This window comes from Orycteropus afer, unplaced genomic scaffold (assembly GCF_000298275.1).
Source record: "Orycteropus afer afer isolate SDZICR_OR568_19922 unplaced genomic scaffold, OryAfe1.0 scaffold00620, whole genome shotgun sequence".
Lineage (NCBI taxonomy): Eukaryota > Metazoa > Chordata > Mammalia > Tubulidentata > Orycteropodidae > Orycteropus > Orycteropus afer.
The window spans coordinates 314,944-333,033 of NW_006922207.1; the positions used below are offsets into that span (position 1 = coordinate 314,944).

Genomic DNA, 18,090 nt, shown 5'->3' on the forward strand with positions numbered 1-18,090 from the left:
TGTTTTACTTTGATTCCTCTCCTCTTTGCCCTCTTCCTGATACTTGCAGTTAGACATAGATTATTGTGAGCCCAATCCCTGCCAGAATGGTGCCCAGTGCTACAACCGTGCCAGCGACTATTTCTGCAAGTGTCCTGAGGACTACGAGGGCAAAAACTGCTCACACCTGAAAGACCACTGCCGCACAACCCCGTGTGAAGGTACTGCCCTCCCTGCAGGGCCTGGCTGTCCCCATGTCTTGCTCTTCTTTTCTGTTTGTTACTGCCCCTTACTTAGCCCTCTTAGAAGCAGTTTAGATGAGGAGTACCTCTGGGTAGAAAACCCCTTACCTGACTGCTTAGAGAAGTCAGAACATGTGGAACACATGGAAACAATCTATTTAGGCCCGCCTGTGGGAGAACCATGTTTACAAGTAGCCAAGGGGAGAGAATGTGAAGTCCATTTGTCACTGCTTTTCTGGGGTGGGCTGATCTGCAATGCTGAAACAGATTCCTTACAGCAGCGTGCTGTCCAATAGAAATTTCTGCAGCGGTGGAGACGTTCTCTATCTGCTTCCAGTATAACAGCTGTCAGTTTACATGTGGCTATCAATAGTTAGAATGAACTAGTGCAACTGAGAAATTGACACTTTATTTCATTTAAATTTAAATAGCCACATGTGGCTTGTGGCTACTGTATTGGGCAGCATTTGTCCTTCATTTAGCCTTAATCATAGCCTATTTAAGGAAATGAAGTTGTTCTTTTCTCCTTAGCAAGCTTCAGCCAATTGGGATAGATGTCAGACAGGATGACAGATTGATCTGTTCTTGGAATTTGGCTACATATGGAGAAAATACTTAAAAAAACAAAACAAAACTCTGGAGTCACAACTTTGCTTGTCACAGTGGGACGTGGCAAGTTGCCAGAATCTTGGCCTTGGCTATCTCTTGACTTCTCACCATCGTTAGCCAAAGGGTGCCCATCCCAGGAAAGCAGGCTTGGCTTGGGAATGCTGTGTGTTTTGGGTCCATGGCTGCGATCTGATCCCAAGTCTGTCTTCTAGTAATTGATAGCTGCACAGTGGCCATGGCCTCCAACGACACTCCTGAAGGGGTGCGGTACATTTCCTCGAACGTCTGTGGTCCCCACGGGAAGTGCAAGAGTCAATCGGGAGGCAAATTCACCTGTGACTGTAACAAAGGCTTCACTGGAACGTACTGCCATGAAAGTAAGGACCCCATTGGGTGGTGGGGCACAGGTGGCCCACTCTGTATTTCCCAGCTTATGGGTCCCTTGAGCTTTGCTGTAGGCAGTTAGGAGCAGTAAGAGAGGGAGACCAGTAAAGGTATTGTTACACCTGGGATTGTAAGGCAGATGTTGTGTCTAATTTGCCAGACCACCCTAAATGCCTCTGAACCTATAGCATGATTATTTTGGAATGTTCTGGAATCTTACTAGTTTGGATGGTTCCTATTTCTGTAGGCATTTCTTTGCCACTTCTGCCAAGTAGCTTAGCTTGTTGAGGGCATTAAAGAAAATGTATGAGGCACTCTGGAAGCCCCTGCCTGGTCAGCCTGCCCATCTCATTGGAGAAACAGTCCTTCAGGAGTGTAAAATGTTATGGGTACCAGGTGTATTCTCTAAGGAAGCAGTTGTGAAAACCATAGTGCTTGCCTATGTATTCCTTGTGCTTCATTTATTTTTCCACTTTTTTTTCCCCCTCTCCACTACACAGATATTAATGACTGTGAGAGTAACCCCTGTAAAAATGGTGGCACATGCATCGATGGTGTCAACTCCTACAAGTGTATCTGTAGTGACGGCTGGGAGGGAGCCTATTGTGAAACCAGTGAGTCTCAGTGGTCCTTTGGGGATGGTGTGGGGTTTAGACCGGGGAGGGCATTAATCCCACTTCAATTTGGAGGGGCCTCCCTCTTTAAGAAACTGCTGGAAGTAAGACCCACAGCAGTTTCTGCCCTGAGCAGCGTTACCTATGTCCTGTTTACAGCTGTTGGTGCTGACAGCAGCTGGGAGAGATCTTCTGCTGAAGAGCTATAGAATTAGAATGTATGATGAGGATAATAAATATCATTGCTTGTCAGGAAGGGGTCATCTTTCTGTTTAGATTTTAATTTGTCTTGATATTTAGTTTTCCCGGAAGTTACAGAGGCTTGCCGTCATGTTGCCTAACTTGTGGCATTAAAAGTAACCCAGTTGGGAGAATCTTTTACTCCTAGAAAAGGGGTCCTTATATTTAAGTCCTGAGATTGTTGACTTGTTCTTGGAATTCAAGGACTGAAAAGCAGGAGCTTAATGTGGTAGAAGAGACTTCTGTGTATTGAGAATAGTTCTGGAAACATCTTCACTGAGTGTCTCATCTTTCATTCTAGATATTAATGACTGCAGCCAGAACCCCTGCCACAATGGGGGCACGTGTCGGGACCTGGTCAATGACTTCTATTGCGACTGTAAAAATGGGTGGAAAGGAAAGACGTGCCATTCGCGTAAGTGTGGGCGGGGGGGCTTGATTCAAATGACCTCTTCTGGGACCACTCCTTATCGTCTGTGAGATGGGACCTGCCCAGAGGCTCACGCTGAGGCGTTCCTCCTGCAGGTGACAGCCAGTGTGATGAAGCTACCTGCAACAATGGCGGCACCTGCTATGACGAAGGGGATACCTTTAAGTGCATGTGTCCTGGAGGCTGGGAAGGAACAACCTGTAACATCGGTAACCTTTCTGCCCTACACGGGATGCACAGCGGGGTGTGGTCACTGAGCATATCTGCTTATGATCCTTTTCCTGGGTCTGGTTCTTGCCTCACCAGATGGTCTGTATCCTCAGAGAAGGTGGTCTTGTCTGTTCTTGTCTTGTAGCCCGAAACAGTAGCTGCCTGCCCAACCCCTGCCATAATGGAGGCACCTGTGTGGTCAATGGAGAGTCCTTCACATGTGTCTGCAAAGAAGGCTGGGAAGGGCCCATCTGCACTCAGAGTGAGTATCTCCCCCTTAGCTTTCCCAGGGCAGCTGGAGCCTCTCTTGACCTCCTCAGGGACTCTGAATTGAGACCAGAAGCCACGCTGTTTGATGTCTGTGTCTTCATCACCTGGGTCTGCTCTAATGACTTGATAGGCTGCAGCCCTGACCCGGGCATGAGAAAGGCAGAGAGAGATAAGTGGAGACAGATGGAGTCTCGGTTCCCAGAGCTGGTTCCGAACCAGTAGCCTGTCACCTTCCATTCTCACACCCCCTCCCACTTCCTTACCACAGCCTCTTCTCCCACAGCCAGGGAGACCAAACATGAGGGAAACCTGGTTCTAATTTGTTGTAGTATTCTATGGATTCTCCTGGTTTTAACTACGACTTTATCATTTAAGCATTAAGAAAATAAAAGGTGTTTTTACTTACGGAGGGTTAAGACCCCTTTTCCCTTTTGGTCTTTTTTTTTTTTTTAATCAGTTCTCTTTTTCTTTGCAGATACCAATGACTGCAGTCCTCATCCCTGGTAAGAATGCTAACCTTTTAAACCAGTACTTGTCAGACGAACGTGCATGTGAACCTCCAGGGCCCTTGTTTAAAATGTAGCTTCTGATATAGTAGCTTTTGGGGGGAACTTCTCAAGACCCCACATTTCTAAGAAGCTCCCACCTGATGCTGATCCTGTTGGTGGGGGTAGGGGCATACTTTAATTAGCCTCATCCTGTCTTCATTTAAAGCAGTGACTTGCAAGCTCACCACACACGTGAATCACCTGGGGAGCTTTTAAAAGTCCCAGTGCCCAGGCTGCAACCCAGATCGATGAAATTCGGATCTCTAGGGTGGGATCGAGGCATCGGTATTTTCAAAGCTGCCCAAGCAAATGCTGGTGCAGCGAGGGTGAGAGCCACCACTGATTGTAAATGGCATTATTATGGAGACATGAGGTGATTGGCAGCTAGAGTTGGGAGGTTGGTAACTGACAGCACCCTTGATTTCCTCTTAGTTACAACAGTGGGACATGCGTGGATGGAGACAACTGGTACCGCTGTGAATGTGCCCCGGGTTTTGCTGGGCCTGACTGCAGAATAAGTAAGGAAGGGCCCTATCTGGGTCTCTACATGGCTTTATCCCCACCCTTCAGTGTGAGACTTTCTTCATCTTTAAAAGCAATTAATGCCAGAGTTCCCTTTTAAGTGGCACTGAGAAAGCAAGTCATCTCCTGCCTCCAGCTGGGATTAAGATGTCCCTCTGCTGGCTTCTCCCAAGTACCTGTTGGTGGCTGGTGGCACAGCCCTCCTGCTTCCAGCGGGGAGAGTTCCAGCCACAGAATGGACAGTTCATCCACACTGAACCCCCGAGGGGAAGTGTGTGCTTTTCCCCATGAGTGACATGAAATCATGGGCAAGTAAACCTTTGCCATAGCTTCACTGATATGGGACAGGGCTAACTCATGTGGAAGAAAACAGGCTGTGGTTTCCAAGGCTGGACTGCGACAGGTTTTATCGGGTCCTGGAAAAATGATTAAAACGGGATGGCGGTAGGGATAGTATAGGTTTTTCAAAGTTTATTCCTTATTTCAAACATTTTTTCCTTATTTTAAACATTTTTTCCTATTTTTCTGTGTGCCCCTTCTCTTACAAAAAGTGATAGAATAGTTGTATTATTTTTTGTTGTTGCTCTCAAATTGTTAGGACTTGTACTAATGTCTGAAATCCTTTAGTCTGATTTACTGGACTTCAGCACTAGATGAGAGGGAGAGAGAGTTGTACCTGATCCTTGTTTCTGGATCAAGGATCGCTAACTTCAGCCTGGGGTCCAAATCTAACTTGCTGTCTGTTTTTGTAAATAAAGCCACATTCATTCATTCATGTACTATCTATAGCTGCCTTCACAGTGACAGAGTTGAGTAGTTGTGACAGATTCCCTATAGTCTGTAAAACTTGAGATTTATTATCTGGCTCTTTACAGACTGTGTTAGGCTGGGTTCTCTAGAGAAGCAAAACCAGTAAAGTTTATATACATAGAGAAAAGAAGAGAAAGAACACAGAGAGAGACAGAGGGAGGAATTTATCTTGAGGAAAATGGCTCACAGACTTACAGAAGCTGGCAAGTCCCAACCCCTTGGATCAAATGTCAGGCTGAGCTTGACTACGCAGCTGCAAGGGCTGACGAGCTCAAGGTTGGCAGGCAGTATACTGGCTCTTGACTCCAATGAGTGATGAATCCAAGATCTCCAGCCCAAATGGTAGATTGTTCCCTCACAGACAGTTGTAGTCAGCACAACAGGATACAGATCCACAGAAGAGTGCCCCTTTTCCCAGGATGTCCATAAATATATCGGAAGCAGACCACACCCCTAGGGAAACTCCCTTTTCAACGGATTGGCTGCTCACAACATACATATCTGATCTCATCATGGGAATAACCCACATCACAATTGCTTAAACCACACAGAATTGTGGTCCAGTCAAGTTGACACACAGCTCCAACTATCACAGTCCACCCACCTCTTGTCAACTTCGCAGTCGTACACATCTTCTTAACAGTATGTAATCTCTAAGGACAATAATAAAGTCATGCTTGTGCCTCACATGATAAATGCTGACACATGTACAACTGAAACACGGACAGTCGTAGGCAGCACAACAGGATTCCAATCCACAGAAGAGTGTCTCTTTTCCCAGGATGTCCGTAAATATACTGGAAGCAGGCCACACCCCTAGGGAAACTCCCTTTCAGTGGATTAGCTCAAAACATATACATCCAATGCCATCATTGGAATAACCCACATCACAATTGCTTAAACCACACAATTACGGTCTAGCCAAGTTGACACACAGCTGTAGCTATCTCAGTCCACCCCTTGTCAACTTGGCAGTTGTACATATCATCTTAACCATATATAATCTCTAAATACAATTACAAAGTCATATTTGTGCCTAACATGACAACGCTAACAGACGTACAACCAGAACACATTAATCTTACTTATATTTCACAATTCATAACAGAGGGAAACAAAAATATTTGCACATATACAATGAAGAAATAGAACACTCACAGTCTTCATTTCTACAACTGGTCACGTGGTCATAGCTGGTATTCAGAACTTCCCCTCTTCCACCACTCATTCTGTATTTCCTTTGCCCTCAGCAAGCATCTCAGCCTGGTCATGGTTCTTTGCCTGGTGGGGTTAACCCAAACCTACCTTCCTGAAGGGTCTGAGCCATTAGTAGTCATATCAGAATTGAGTTCCTGTAGTTTTCTATTGACTTTAATCACAGGGCATGGTAGTAGTAAGAGACATCCTGAAGAATTTCCTGTATTCCAGACATGTTCTTTACCTCCATTATGTAATGTCAATCCAACTTCCCCTAGGTAATCAGGATCCCATTTTTTCCCAATCAGTATCCTCACTTTAACTTCAGATACCATTCTGGGTTGTCAATTCAACTGGCATTGTAATTCAGCCACCCTCACAATGAGACTCTGGGTTTGGTTTTCAGCAATATCACCTCTGTTGTTAGAGGAAATAAGGCTTTCTTTCAGAGCATAACTGGAAACATTGAGGTCTTTTATATAGTGCTTGAGCTGTGATTGAGCAGCTCTGAACTCATCTGCTCTTTTACCACTTTGTCTAGTGTAAGTAGGACCAACCAACCAGCTTCCTTATACTCTCCATACTGACAAAATTGCAGAAAAATAACAAACATACAATGACTCAGAGGCTCAGTTCTGAAAAATACTTGATCTACTCAAAAAAAAAAAAAAAAAACCAAACTCACTGCCATGGAGTCAGATCCAACTCAGTGACACCTCCTTGGGTTTCCAAGGTGGTATCACTATGGAAGTAGATTGCCCAATCTTTCGGAGGAGTGGCTGGTGGGTTTGAACTGCCACCCTTCTGGTTAGCAATCAAATGCCTTAGGTACTATACCACCAGAGCTCCTCTTGATCCTGGTGGTGCTATTTTGCATATTAATGTTGCCACCTCAGCTACAGATTAGCAGGGCCCTCTTTACTAATGGAGGCAGAGTCAACAGTGCCTTTCCGATTAATCAAATTGGAAAACCAAAACAGAATTGGTGAGAACCAATTAAGGAAGCCTATCCTTATGATATTTGTTTTTCTAGAACCACTCCTGGTATCAAATGTGTTAGGCTGGGTTCTCTGGAGAAGCAAAACCAGTAAAGGTTATATATGGAGAGAGGGGGTGAGAAATTTATCTTGGGAAAATGGCTTACACACTTACAGAAGCTGGCAAGTCCCAAGTTCTTGGATCAAACGTTGAGCTGGAGGCTTTCCCGACTCACTGAGCTGCAAGGGCTGATGAGCTCAAGGTTGGCAGGCAGTATACCGGCTCTTGACTCCAGTGAATGACCAATCCAAGATCACCAGGCTGAGTGGTGGATTATTCATTCGTGGGCAGTTGTAGGCAGCACAACAGGATCCTGATCCACAGAAGAGTGTCATTTCTCCCCAAAACCAAACCAAACTCAATGCTGTGGAGTCGGATCCGATTCATAGTGATCCCTCCTTGGTTTCCGAGGCAGTATCACTATGGAAGTAGATTGCCCAATCTTCTTTTGAGGAGTGGCTGGTGGGTTTGAACTGCTAGCCTTCCAGTTAGCAGTCAAATGCCTAGGCGCTATGCTACTAGAGCTCCTAAGATGTATGTAAATATTGGAAGCAGGCCACACCCCTAGGAAAACACCCTTTCAACCGATTGGCTGCTTGAAACACACATATCCGATCCCTTCATGGGAATAACCCACATCACAGCTGCTTAAACCACACAGAATTGTGGTCCAGCCAAGGTGACACACAGCTCCAACTATCACACAGACCTTGCTCTAAATGGTACTGTCAGAGAAAACAACTAATTTAAAATGCTGTCAAGATAGCAGAGATCATGGGGGCAGGGCAGTGACCAGATGTGAGTATGGTGGGGGCTTTCGAGGCATTGATACTTTATTGATACTTATGGGTTGTATGAGTGAACATTCATGAAGCTTATACTTGTATGCTTTTTTTTAATCTGTATGTGTCAATAAAAACGTAAAAATTTTTTGTCTCCTATTGGAGCTTAAACTTGAACTCCATTTCCCCTAGATATCAATGAATGCCAGTCCTCCCCTTGTGCCTTAGGGGCTACCTGTGTGGATGAGATCAATGGCTACCGATGTGTTTGTCCGCCAGGGCATAGTGGTGCCAAGTGCCAGGAAGGTATGTGTGCCAGGGCCCAGCTGCCCATGTGCCATGTGGGGTGAGCGGACATTGCAGTTGCTATTGTGACTGTTCACAAGTGGGTGTTGAGCTTAGGGAACAATTCACTGTGGGCAGCAGGGGAAGCGGGGAATATGGAGAGTCTCCTAAAGACAGGGTGGCTGTCAATTGGGCTTTTGTTTTCAGGCAGCTATTGTTGCTATAATGCTGTGTAACAAACTATCCCAAAACTTAGTGGCTTACAACAGGCGTTTATTTTTATTGGGTGGGTACAGTGATCATGAAGTCCTGGGTGGTGCAGACAGTTAATGCATTCAGTTCCTCAATAAAGGTTGGAGGTTCAAGTCCACCCAAAGATGCCTTAGGAGAAAGGCCTGGAAATCTGTCCCTGAAACACCATCCATTGCAAACTCTTGGGAGCAGCAGTTCTACTCCAACCCATTTGCAGTCGCCACAAGTAGTGATGACTTCATGGCAACTTATTTTCTTAGTGTGATTATGGTGTGGGTTGGAGTCAGGTTGTTCAGTGTGCCCCCACCTCATGCCTGAACTGAGGGCTCTATTTGGGGCATGTTCTTTTTGTGACAAATGGGAAGTGCAGGAGGCTAAGTTTAACCGTGAGAGCCCAGTTGAAGACTGCTCATAGGTCGTTGGCTAACAGGCAGTGGCTAAAGCCAGTCAGTGGGGGGTGGGGTGGGGAGTGCACTGCCCACCATGGGAGGAACTGTGTTGTTGCATGACAGAGGGCATGGGTGCCATCGTTTCATAACAGGAGGGAGTGAAGAGCTGAGGACAACGATCAAGTCTGCAGAAAAGGAAACTCCTAGTATTCACGCATCTCCACCTTCTAGTTTCAGGGAGACCTTGCATCACCATGGGGAGTGTGATACCAGATGGGGCCAAATGGGACGATGACTGTAACGCCTGTCAGTGCCTGAATGGAAGGATCGCCTGTTCAAAGGTGAGGCGTGAGGGCTGCCATGGCTCTTGGGTGTTTAGGGTTGTTAACAGTGCTTTCCCTAAGCCTACGATTCCTGTCTGTCTCTCCCCAGGTCTGGTGTGGTCCTCGGCCATGCCTGATGCACAAAGGGCACAGTGAATGCCCCAGCGGGCAGAGCTGCGTCCCCATCCTGGATGACCAGTGTTTCGTGCGCCCCTGCACTGGTGTAGGGGAGTGCCGGTCCTCCAGTCTCCAACCAGTGAAGACCAAGTGCACTTCTGACTCCTATTACCAGGATAACTGTGCAAACATCACGTTCACCTTTAACAAAGAAATGATGTCACCGGTATGAAACAATTTCTTTTCTGATTTGTGCAGTGGTGGGTGTCTACATGTGTTGAACTGGAAGAATCACAAACTAGGATCTAGTTTTCTTTAGCTTCAATTCCAGTTTTATAGGAAAGCAGCTGAATTTAGCCTAACTTCAAAGAAAACATCCGTTTTTTGCCTTTGGGTTTGTTTTTTGTTTCCTTATTTGCTTCTTACATATGTGTTGACTTTTCAAATTTGTTTTAGGGCCTTACCACTGAACACATTTGCAGTGAATTGAGGAATTTGAATATCTTGAAGAATGTTTCTGCTGAATACTCAATCTACATAGCTTGTGAACCTTCCCTGTCAGCCAACAATGAAATTCATGTGGCCATTGTAAGTATAAGTAAGACTAGTCTACCCTGGCCTGTGCTTACAAGGTTGCATGCCAACTCAGCCAGTCTAAAAGTTGAATACATACATTGACAAAGAGCTTTAAGTCCACATATTATCAAGGAATTTTGTATAAAGGCTACTGTTGCATATCTGTTGACCTTCAAGACTAACATTTCTTTTTCTAGTCTGCTGAGGACATGCGGGACGATGGAAACCCTATCAAGGAAATCACTGATAAAATAATAGATCTTGTTAGTAAACGTGATGGAAACAGCTCTCTTATTGCAGCTGTTGCAGAAGTAAGGGTGCAGAGGCGTCCTGTGAAGAACAAAACAGGTGGGTGTGCAAGTGAAGACTGGGTCCCCTTCTGGGATGACAAACTGATTTTATCACACTGTGGAATAAAATCATTAGGCAGCGAATTACCTGACAGTTCCTCTCTTAGAGGAACCCCTCATTTAACTAGTGCGAAAACGGTTTGACCAAGATGATATGGCTGATGGGGGGCAGGGTAAACCTATGTTTTCCCTCCAATAAGCTTTAAGTCTTATAAAGAGGCTGCCCTCAGAAAATGTACTGTTTCTCAGTCTGTCTTAAAGCCCTGGGGCAGAGTGTCACTGTGCCTTGGGCTCAAGGCCATACAAAGCCTGACTTGGTGTCCTGGGGCCCAGCCTGAGCACAGGGAGCCCTTAGTTTGATAGCCGTCTTGATAGCCCCTGAAGGCTTCCAGACTCCCCTTCTGACTGTCTTGCTTATTAACATTCTAGCAAGCTGAGAAAGTGGGCATGTAACCATGGGTCACTTGAGCCATGCAGACATGCTGATTCAAGTTTTTCATAATTTTGAAAATCTGATCCTATAATGAGCTCCCTAAGAAGCCAGACTCCCCTTGTCTTACCCAGACACCGCTCTCCCCATTTGGAGTCGGAGAGCCTGTAGGAGCCGCTGCTTTACTGGCCTCTCAGGGGACCAAAGAGTCAAGGTCTCTAGGCCCCTGATCCCAGCCTTTGCTTATCAAGCTGTGAATTGACAACTTGTGGTTGTGAAAAGGGACTTGTCCCCATGGCATCCCTTTTATAGACTAAGGACAGGCAGCATCACTGTTGGTATTCTTTTGTTCCTGTGATGGGATTTTTTTTTTTCCTTCTGGGAGTTAATTGGTTTTGTGCCTGCCTTACAGATTTCCTAGTTCCCTTGCTGAGCTCTGTCTTAACCGTGGCTTGGATCTGTTGCTTGGTGACGGCCTTCTACTGGTGTGTGCGGAAGCGGCGGAAGCCAAGCAGCCACACTCACTCTGCCTCCGAGGACAACACCACCAACAATGTACGGGAGCAGCTGAACCAGATCAAGAACCCCATTGAGAAGCACGGAGCCAACACCGTGCCCATCAAGGATTACGAGAACAAAAACTCCAAGATGTCCAAAATAAGGACACATAACTCCGAAGTCGAGGAGGATGACATGGATAAACACCAGCAGAAAGCCCGGTTTGCCAAGCAGCCGGCATACACCCTGGTAGACAGAGAGGAGAAGGCCCCCAATGGCACATCAGCAAAGCACCCCAACTGGACAAACAAACAGGATAACAGAGACCTGGAAAGTGCCCAAAGCTTGAACCGGATGGAGTACATTGTATAGCAGACAGCAGGTGCTGCCGCCTCACGGACGCCACCCTTAGGTAGTGTTTAAAGGCACCCAGGGCTTGTAGTTCTTTTCAACTGTCATGTCATGTTTGAGTCTAAGGCTGTTACGGACTTAGAATCCCTGTGTTAATTTAAGTTCTGACAAGCTGGCTTACACTGGCAAGGGTAGTTTCTGTGGTCAGCTGGAAAACGCAAGTGCTGCATTTCACAGCTATGCAAAACCAGTCAAAAGTGCCCTCATATGGGTTCCCCTGCAGCCGACACGCCATGGGCTGGGCCCGCCAGGAGACTGTCTCGCCCTTAGTCCTTGAGCTTCCACTCCTGCCAGGTGTCCTGATGGTGATGCAGTCTTAGGAGGATAGTTTTATTTATATTTATTGACTCTTGAGTTGTTTTTGTATATTGGTTTTATGATGACGTACAAATAGTTCTGTATTTGAAAGTGCCTTGCAGCTCAGAACCACAGCAACTATCACAAAGGAGTTTATTATTTATTTTTTTTATTGTATTTTTTTTGGTGGGGTGGGGGGACTTTGATGTCAGCAGTTGCTGGTAAAATGAAGAATTTAAAAGAGGAAAAATGTGTCAAAAGTAGAAATTTTGTACAGTTATGTAAATAATTCTTTTTTTTTTATTAATCACTGTGTATATTTGATTTATTAACTTAATAATCAAGAGCCTTAAAAACATCATTCCTTTTTATTTATATGTATGTGTTTAGAGTTGAAGGTTTTTGATAGCATTGTAAGCTTATGGCTTTTTTTTTTTGAACTTATTTTCTTATTACATGTTGCCTATAAGCCAAAATTAAGATGTTTGGAAATAGTTTATTTTAAAACGATAGGATGGGCTTCTGTGCCTGAATACTGATGGAATTTTTTTTTTTCCTGTACGACGTCAGATGTTGAAAACACCTTCTATAGCATCACTTTAAAACACATTTAAGGACTGACTGAGGCAGTTTGAGAAATTAGAACAGGTTCTTTTTTTTTTTTTTAATTCTGCTTTAGACTTGAAAAGAGACAGGCAGGTGATCTGCTGCAAAACAGTTTTAAGGGATAAAGTTGAACTTGATGTAGCCAAAATGTGAGTGGTTGAATATCATCATTAAAAATATCAAATTAATTGTGTGGCGTTGGAAGCACACCAATCTTATTTTGTAAATTTTGATTTCCTTTCACCATTCATATGTAATGCTGAACCACTTGTAGATTTGATTTATTTTTGTTGTTATCTACTGCATTTAGGGAGTATTCTCATAAGCTAGTTGAATACTTGAACCGTAAAATGTCCAGTAAGATCACTGTTTAGATTTGCCATAGATTACACTGCCTGCCTGAAGTGAGGAAATCAAAGTGCTATTATGACGTTTGAGATCAAAAAGGCTTATAAAACAGAGTAATCTCGTTGGTTCACCGTTGAGACCGTGAAGATACTTTGTATTGTCCTATTAGTGTTAAATGAACATTAAAATGCATCTTTGATGTGTTGTTCCTGGCAATAAACTTTGAAAAGTAATATTTATTAAATTTTTTGTATGAAAACATGGAACGGTTTGGACTCCTGACCTTCAGTATTTGTGCTTGGCTGTGCCTTTGCCACCCCACTGGCTCCTTTCTGATAATCGGGTAAAACAGGCAAGTGCTTGACAGGGAACCGAGGCTTCACTGTGAAAGCTTTTTTCAAACAAAATTCATCTGAAGTTCTCAGAAACTGGAGCTGGAGCAGACAGAGCCCTGGTCCCAGGGGGCCTTGCTTCCCTTGGTAGGCTGTTCTCTAACACTCAGAAAGGGGTTATTCAACAGCAAGTGGGAATACGGCTTGAATAAACATCACTGGATTAAGGTTTGGTAGCAGGGAGGGTGAATTGTTTGCGGGCACTCAGGAAGTGCCTGCTGCACTAAAAGGGTTTGAAATAGTTGGGAATTAGGGATGAAGAGGAAATGTAATGCTCCCTCCCACCCCCCGGCTACTTAGATTAATATTAATGTACTGTTGTCATTATAGGCCACACCCTCGTGGCTTTGTGCACCATGAGGCCCCCAGGGCTGGCTGTTTCCTTGCTGCACAGGAGGTAGTAGTTATAAGCTGCTGATGTTAGGGACCCCCCATCTGCTCATCACCTTGTTCCCAGGGAGGGAGTGTCCAGCTAGCCCGGCTATGTGGTCATGAGTGCTGGGTATCTGGCCTTCTGTGAAGTTCCAGAATCCGGCACTGGAAGAAGGGCGGGAGAGCTGTGGATCTTTCACTTGTGGGGCCTAGGCCCCACCTTGTGCAGCAGGGTATGGGGGAGCTTCGTCTCCGGTCCATCTACAATGAGGGATGAGCTGTGGTGACAGGCGCCTGGATGGCTTTCAGCAGCCTTCCTAACCCTGCTGCTGGTTAGGAGGCCAGAGTTTGCACCTTTTCTGAGCTGTTCCCTAGCACTTTAGCATCCAGGCCTGTCTACCCATCTGGTTTTCACGGTAAATGCTCCATCAACAAACTTTGGAGAAAAAGCTGGCAAGGGTGTTTTTCTTTTTTTGTTCTTGGGAAAACTATTTTCTCTTTTTGTACCAGGCTAGGAATTGTGTGCTCTGATAGGCATTTGTTTAAGAAAGGATGGTAGGCTTTGAATGTCCCTAACTCCTTGGGCATGAGCCAGAGCCAGCAAGGGACTCAGTGACAGCCCAAAGAGTGGCCACAGTGGTCTTTAGCTTGTTTCAGAGGCTGCCTGGAACACCTGGGCAGCAGTAAGCCTTGAGTTCCATGGCATCTCAGTGACAGTATTGCTACACCGGGGCACAGATTTCTGCTGGTAGACAGCTGGTTTCTGCAAGGTGGGGTCAGAGGGGGATGGGTCCTACTGGGACAGACCCACCTGGTCAGGACAACATCCAGTTTAGCAGTGCTGAATTCAAACACCATCCTGAAGCAATACCTTAACTCTGGTGGTTTATAAACTTGGATTGTGCAGGACCTCAGAATTCCTTGGATAGCTGCCAAATGCTTTTGTGCCAAAAAAAAAAAAAAAACTTTAATGGACCTCTGCAATTCTTTATTCCAGCAGGGAAGTGATCTTGAGATTCATATGTGTTGACTTAACAAGCCTTCTGCCTGGGACACTCTTGGCAGTGAGAATATGTAGATCAGGCTCATCTGGGCCCAGCTCAGAGCCAGGACATTAATTGCAAGGAGTGCTTTCCTCCTTTCTGCAGAAAGAAAGAAGCAGGTAGTGGAGCCCCGGTTGTCCTGGTTAGAGAAAGGAGTATGTAGTACCTTTACTATTTCCCATCAGTGTTCTGGGCCCTTTAAGGGGGGTCCCAAACACTAAAGAACTTTCAGTCCAGAATCCTGGTGACTAGAACTGAAGCATTAGAATATGCCATGAAATGTCAAAGAATTAACTTGAGGCTGGCTGTCTCAGGATAGGTAACTGCCATTGAGATTTTAATCTGCCTTGAAATTCTGGATTTGTAAAGTGTAGAACTAGGATTTTTTTAAAAAAGGGGTTTATCATCTTAATTGACTAAAAGCCAAGGGGGTCTGAAGTTAAGGGGATAACTTTCAAGTGGGTTTCTCTTAACTGCAGACTCCCAGGGCCAAACCCAAGACCTACTAGACCAGACTTGCGGGATTTGGGCCTGGGAGTCTGCATTTCAACAAGCTACTGCTCCACCTCTCTGCTTATGTACCTTGAAATCTGAGAACAACTCTGCCATAAAGTACCAAAGGGTAAGCTCTTCATTAATTACAATGTTTTGCCTCTTTATTATGGAATTAAGTAGCCTGGAAGCCGGTTTGTTGCTAAATTGCCACCTGACATCATTCTTAAATAATTACACTGCCCTGTGAGCAAGTTGTGGTCTGGATGCTTCATATTAGCTGATCTGAGGATTCAAGTGAATCAAAATTAACTCACTTAGTAATTTTTCTTAGCAAACTAAAGGGTGGGCTCCCTATCTTTCCAAACAACTTGACACCTGTCTGTCTAAAAGTGGGCAACTGAAAACCAGTTGCCTTTGAAGAAAAGAGACCTACAGACCTATTATCTTCAAATAAGGGTTTGAAACTTGGGCTGAGCACTGCTCCATCATTTCCGTCTCTACTGCGGGTCTTTTTCTTGCATCTACTGGGAATGAGAAACAGGAGTTCAGAGGTTCCCAGTCTGGGAAGACACACAAGCAAATGGGTTATGGGAAGCCTCCTCCTGCTAATGTGTATTTACACTTTGTAAGCTCTGATTCATCCAAGCGTTGGAACAGAAATCTGCTTCCTGAGGTTTTGTTTTTAAATAGATAGTTTGCAAAAACAACAATTATTTTTCTTAACTTTTTTTTTTTTCTTCCCCACCGCACAAGCAGCTAAACATCCCGGTCAGGCTATGTCAGCCTCCAACAATGCCAACAAACAGCATGGTGAGCTGAGGGAGAAGGGTGCCCTGAGGCAGTTCTTCACCGTTCTGGCCCCAGAAGTCTTAAAAGCAGAGTTTAGAAACCATTAGGGCAATCTTATTGCATCACTTCAAATTCATGCAATATTTCTGGGTCCATTAAAAATAATGAATTTGTCTTTGTGGATGGTTGCCTTCCAATGGTTATTAAAATAAAGGTAAGAGCAGTGGTCCCACTGCCTGCCAGCCAAGGACTCAGAACACCTGCATGGCACCCTCTGAAATTGTGTCAAAAGGGCGTGGCTCCCTGGCTTTGGACATTATACATTATACCTGTGTTACTTGCTCTTGCAAGCTGGCACAACCTTCCTGGCTTACAGTGTGTTTCTTTCATGTCCAAGGAAGCTTTTACAAGTCTCAAATTATATATCATTATCCATGAGTCCAGTATTAACCTGCGATACACAAGTCAGGAAAATTAACTTGGAGAGTCAAGGCTCTTAAATCCAGTAAGAATCTTGAACCAGAGAACTGCCCGCTGGCCCTCCTGCAAATATCCACAGCAGGGCACCCAAGTGTTGAATTATCCAGAGAGCAAAAGTAGATGCCAGCAACATGAAAGTACCAGCTTTGTTTGAAAGAGACATTCTCCCGGCAGGACCCGGGGGCTCCTCCGTGATCCCTGAGGAAAATGCATTTGCAGCTGTCTTCATAATGAGTACTCAGGTGGCCAAACAGTGTGGCCCCCTCTCTGCGGTACACCTGAGGAGTGAAAAGCTGCTTGATTTCATCCTTGCTGAGAAATGTGCAGTTGAAAAGCCTTCATCTTAGACTCATAGGATGATAAAGTAATTGGGGACCTTGTAGATCAAACAGGCCGACTCTATTCAGTTCCCGTCCCAGGGAGAGAGGTGCAGAGACTTGCCTGAGGTCATGCATAGGTAGCAACAACCAGGACTTGACTTTGGGGCTCCTGTTTCCTGGGCTGCTGTGTTTTCTGCCTCTTCTAGGAATTTGCTAGGTTTATGCCTGGGATCCTGGGCTGGCATGGTTTTCAGAGGTGAAGCACTGGGAGATTAATTAGCATATCAGCACTGAACACAAAGGGACCCAAGGCTCAAGGAAAGCCATGGAGGTGATGGAAAGCAAAGAGGGGGTCACTGATCTGAGCTTTGCTTTCTCCAGGTTTTGCCTAGAAAGTGGCGTTTTTATAAATCCAGGAGTGATAGGTGTTTTCCAAACCAAAGGCCTACTAAGTCCTACTGCTTGTGGAGGTAGTTCTTTTGTTCTTGGGCAGTTTCATATTTTTTTTAGGTTTGGCTTCATGGAATTGTAAAATGAATCATGCGAAAAGAGGTTCAGAAAGGAAATTGACAGGCCCGTTCTTCATTGACCACATCCTCCTTTCCCCGCTCAGACGCGTTCATTCACATGCTTGTACATGCATGTGCTTTACAGGTGTTTTCAGGACGAAGTGCTGCTCTCCATGGCTGAGACATAGTTAGGATGTTCCTGGCCCGTTGCTGGAGGACAGCGATGTAATTAGGCCTCATCGCACATTCCCTAGCCACTCCTGCTTCCCCGGGCAAGTTACTTTCAGGTTATCGCTGAAAAATCACCTGAGCATTTAAAAATACTGAAGTCTAAATTGCTTAAATGTGATGAAGTTCACCACTTCCAGTGTGTGGCTGGGCCAGCACAGACATATCTGAGAGTTTCTGGAACTGCCCCTGGGCAACTTGGTTCCCTCCACCCAACACCCCAAACGGGTAACTCCCCCGTGCTCTCCCCGCCTGGCACTGATGGATTAGGAACACATCCCACAAGTCATCTTTAACCTGTTTATCATGTCAGGGGAGGCCAGAATTAACTGTTGTGCAGAAGTTTCCTATGGGCTGAGGCACCCATGCCGAATTACTATGGTGGGGTCATCCTGGAGACAGAAACTTGAAGCCTCCAAGTTCAGGACATGAACAATTGGATACCCTCAGGGGGCTCTCTCTCCCGCTTTGCAGTGAGGTTTTTTCTTTTTTGGAAAGAATTCGAGGCATAAAGCAGAAAGGAATAGTGCAAATGTGAAACAGCATACAGGTTTGCACAAAATGAAGAAGTGCCTCTGAGGTGAAGGAAAAGGGTGTGAGAAGGGGCCAGGGAAGGAGGAGGGTAAGATCGCATCACAAACTCCAGCTTTTTCCCAGGGCTTCGAACCAGTTCAGCCCAGTTTAGTCATGGCTGACAAAGCCACA

The 18,090-nt window shown here is 45.3% G+C and overlaps 1 protein-coding gene across 1 annotated transcript in view; it reads left to right on the forward strand.

Annotated features, from left to right (window-relative positions):
- The window catches only part of JAG1 (jagged canonical Notch ligand 1), a 38,508-nt gene extending 27,041 nt beyond the window's left edge, over positions 1-11,467 (forward strand). The window contains exons 13-26 of the mRNA XM_007956422.2: positions 50-200; positions 1,043-1,207; positions 1,715-1,828; positions 2,370-2,483; positions 2,594-2,707; positions 2,854-2,970; positions 3,454-3,481; positions 3,959-4,044; positions 8,068-8,181; positions 9,033-9,142; positions 9,234-9,467; positions 9,698-9,829; positions 10,015-10,165; positions 11,010-11,467. Of these exons, the coding sequence (XP_007954613.1) occupies positions 50-200; positions 1,043-1,207; positions 1,715-1,828; positions 2,370-2,483; positions 2,594-2,707; positions 2,854-2,970; positions 3,454-3,481; positions 3,959-4,044; positions 8,068-8,181; positions 9,033-9,142; positions 9,234-9,467; positions 9,698-9,829; positions 10,015-10,165; positions 11,010-11,467 (2,088 nt within the window). The remainder of the gene's footprint in view (positions 1-49; positions 201-1,042; positions 1,208-1,714; positions 1,829-2,369; positions 2,484-2,593; positions 2,708-2,853; positions 2,971-3,453; positions 3,482-3,958; positions 4,045-8,067; positions 8,182-9,032; positions 9,143-9,233; positions 9,468-9,697; positions 9,830-10,014; positions 10,166-11,009) is intronic.
- The last annotated feature ends 6,623 nt before the right edge of the window (positions 11,468-18,090 follow it).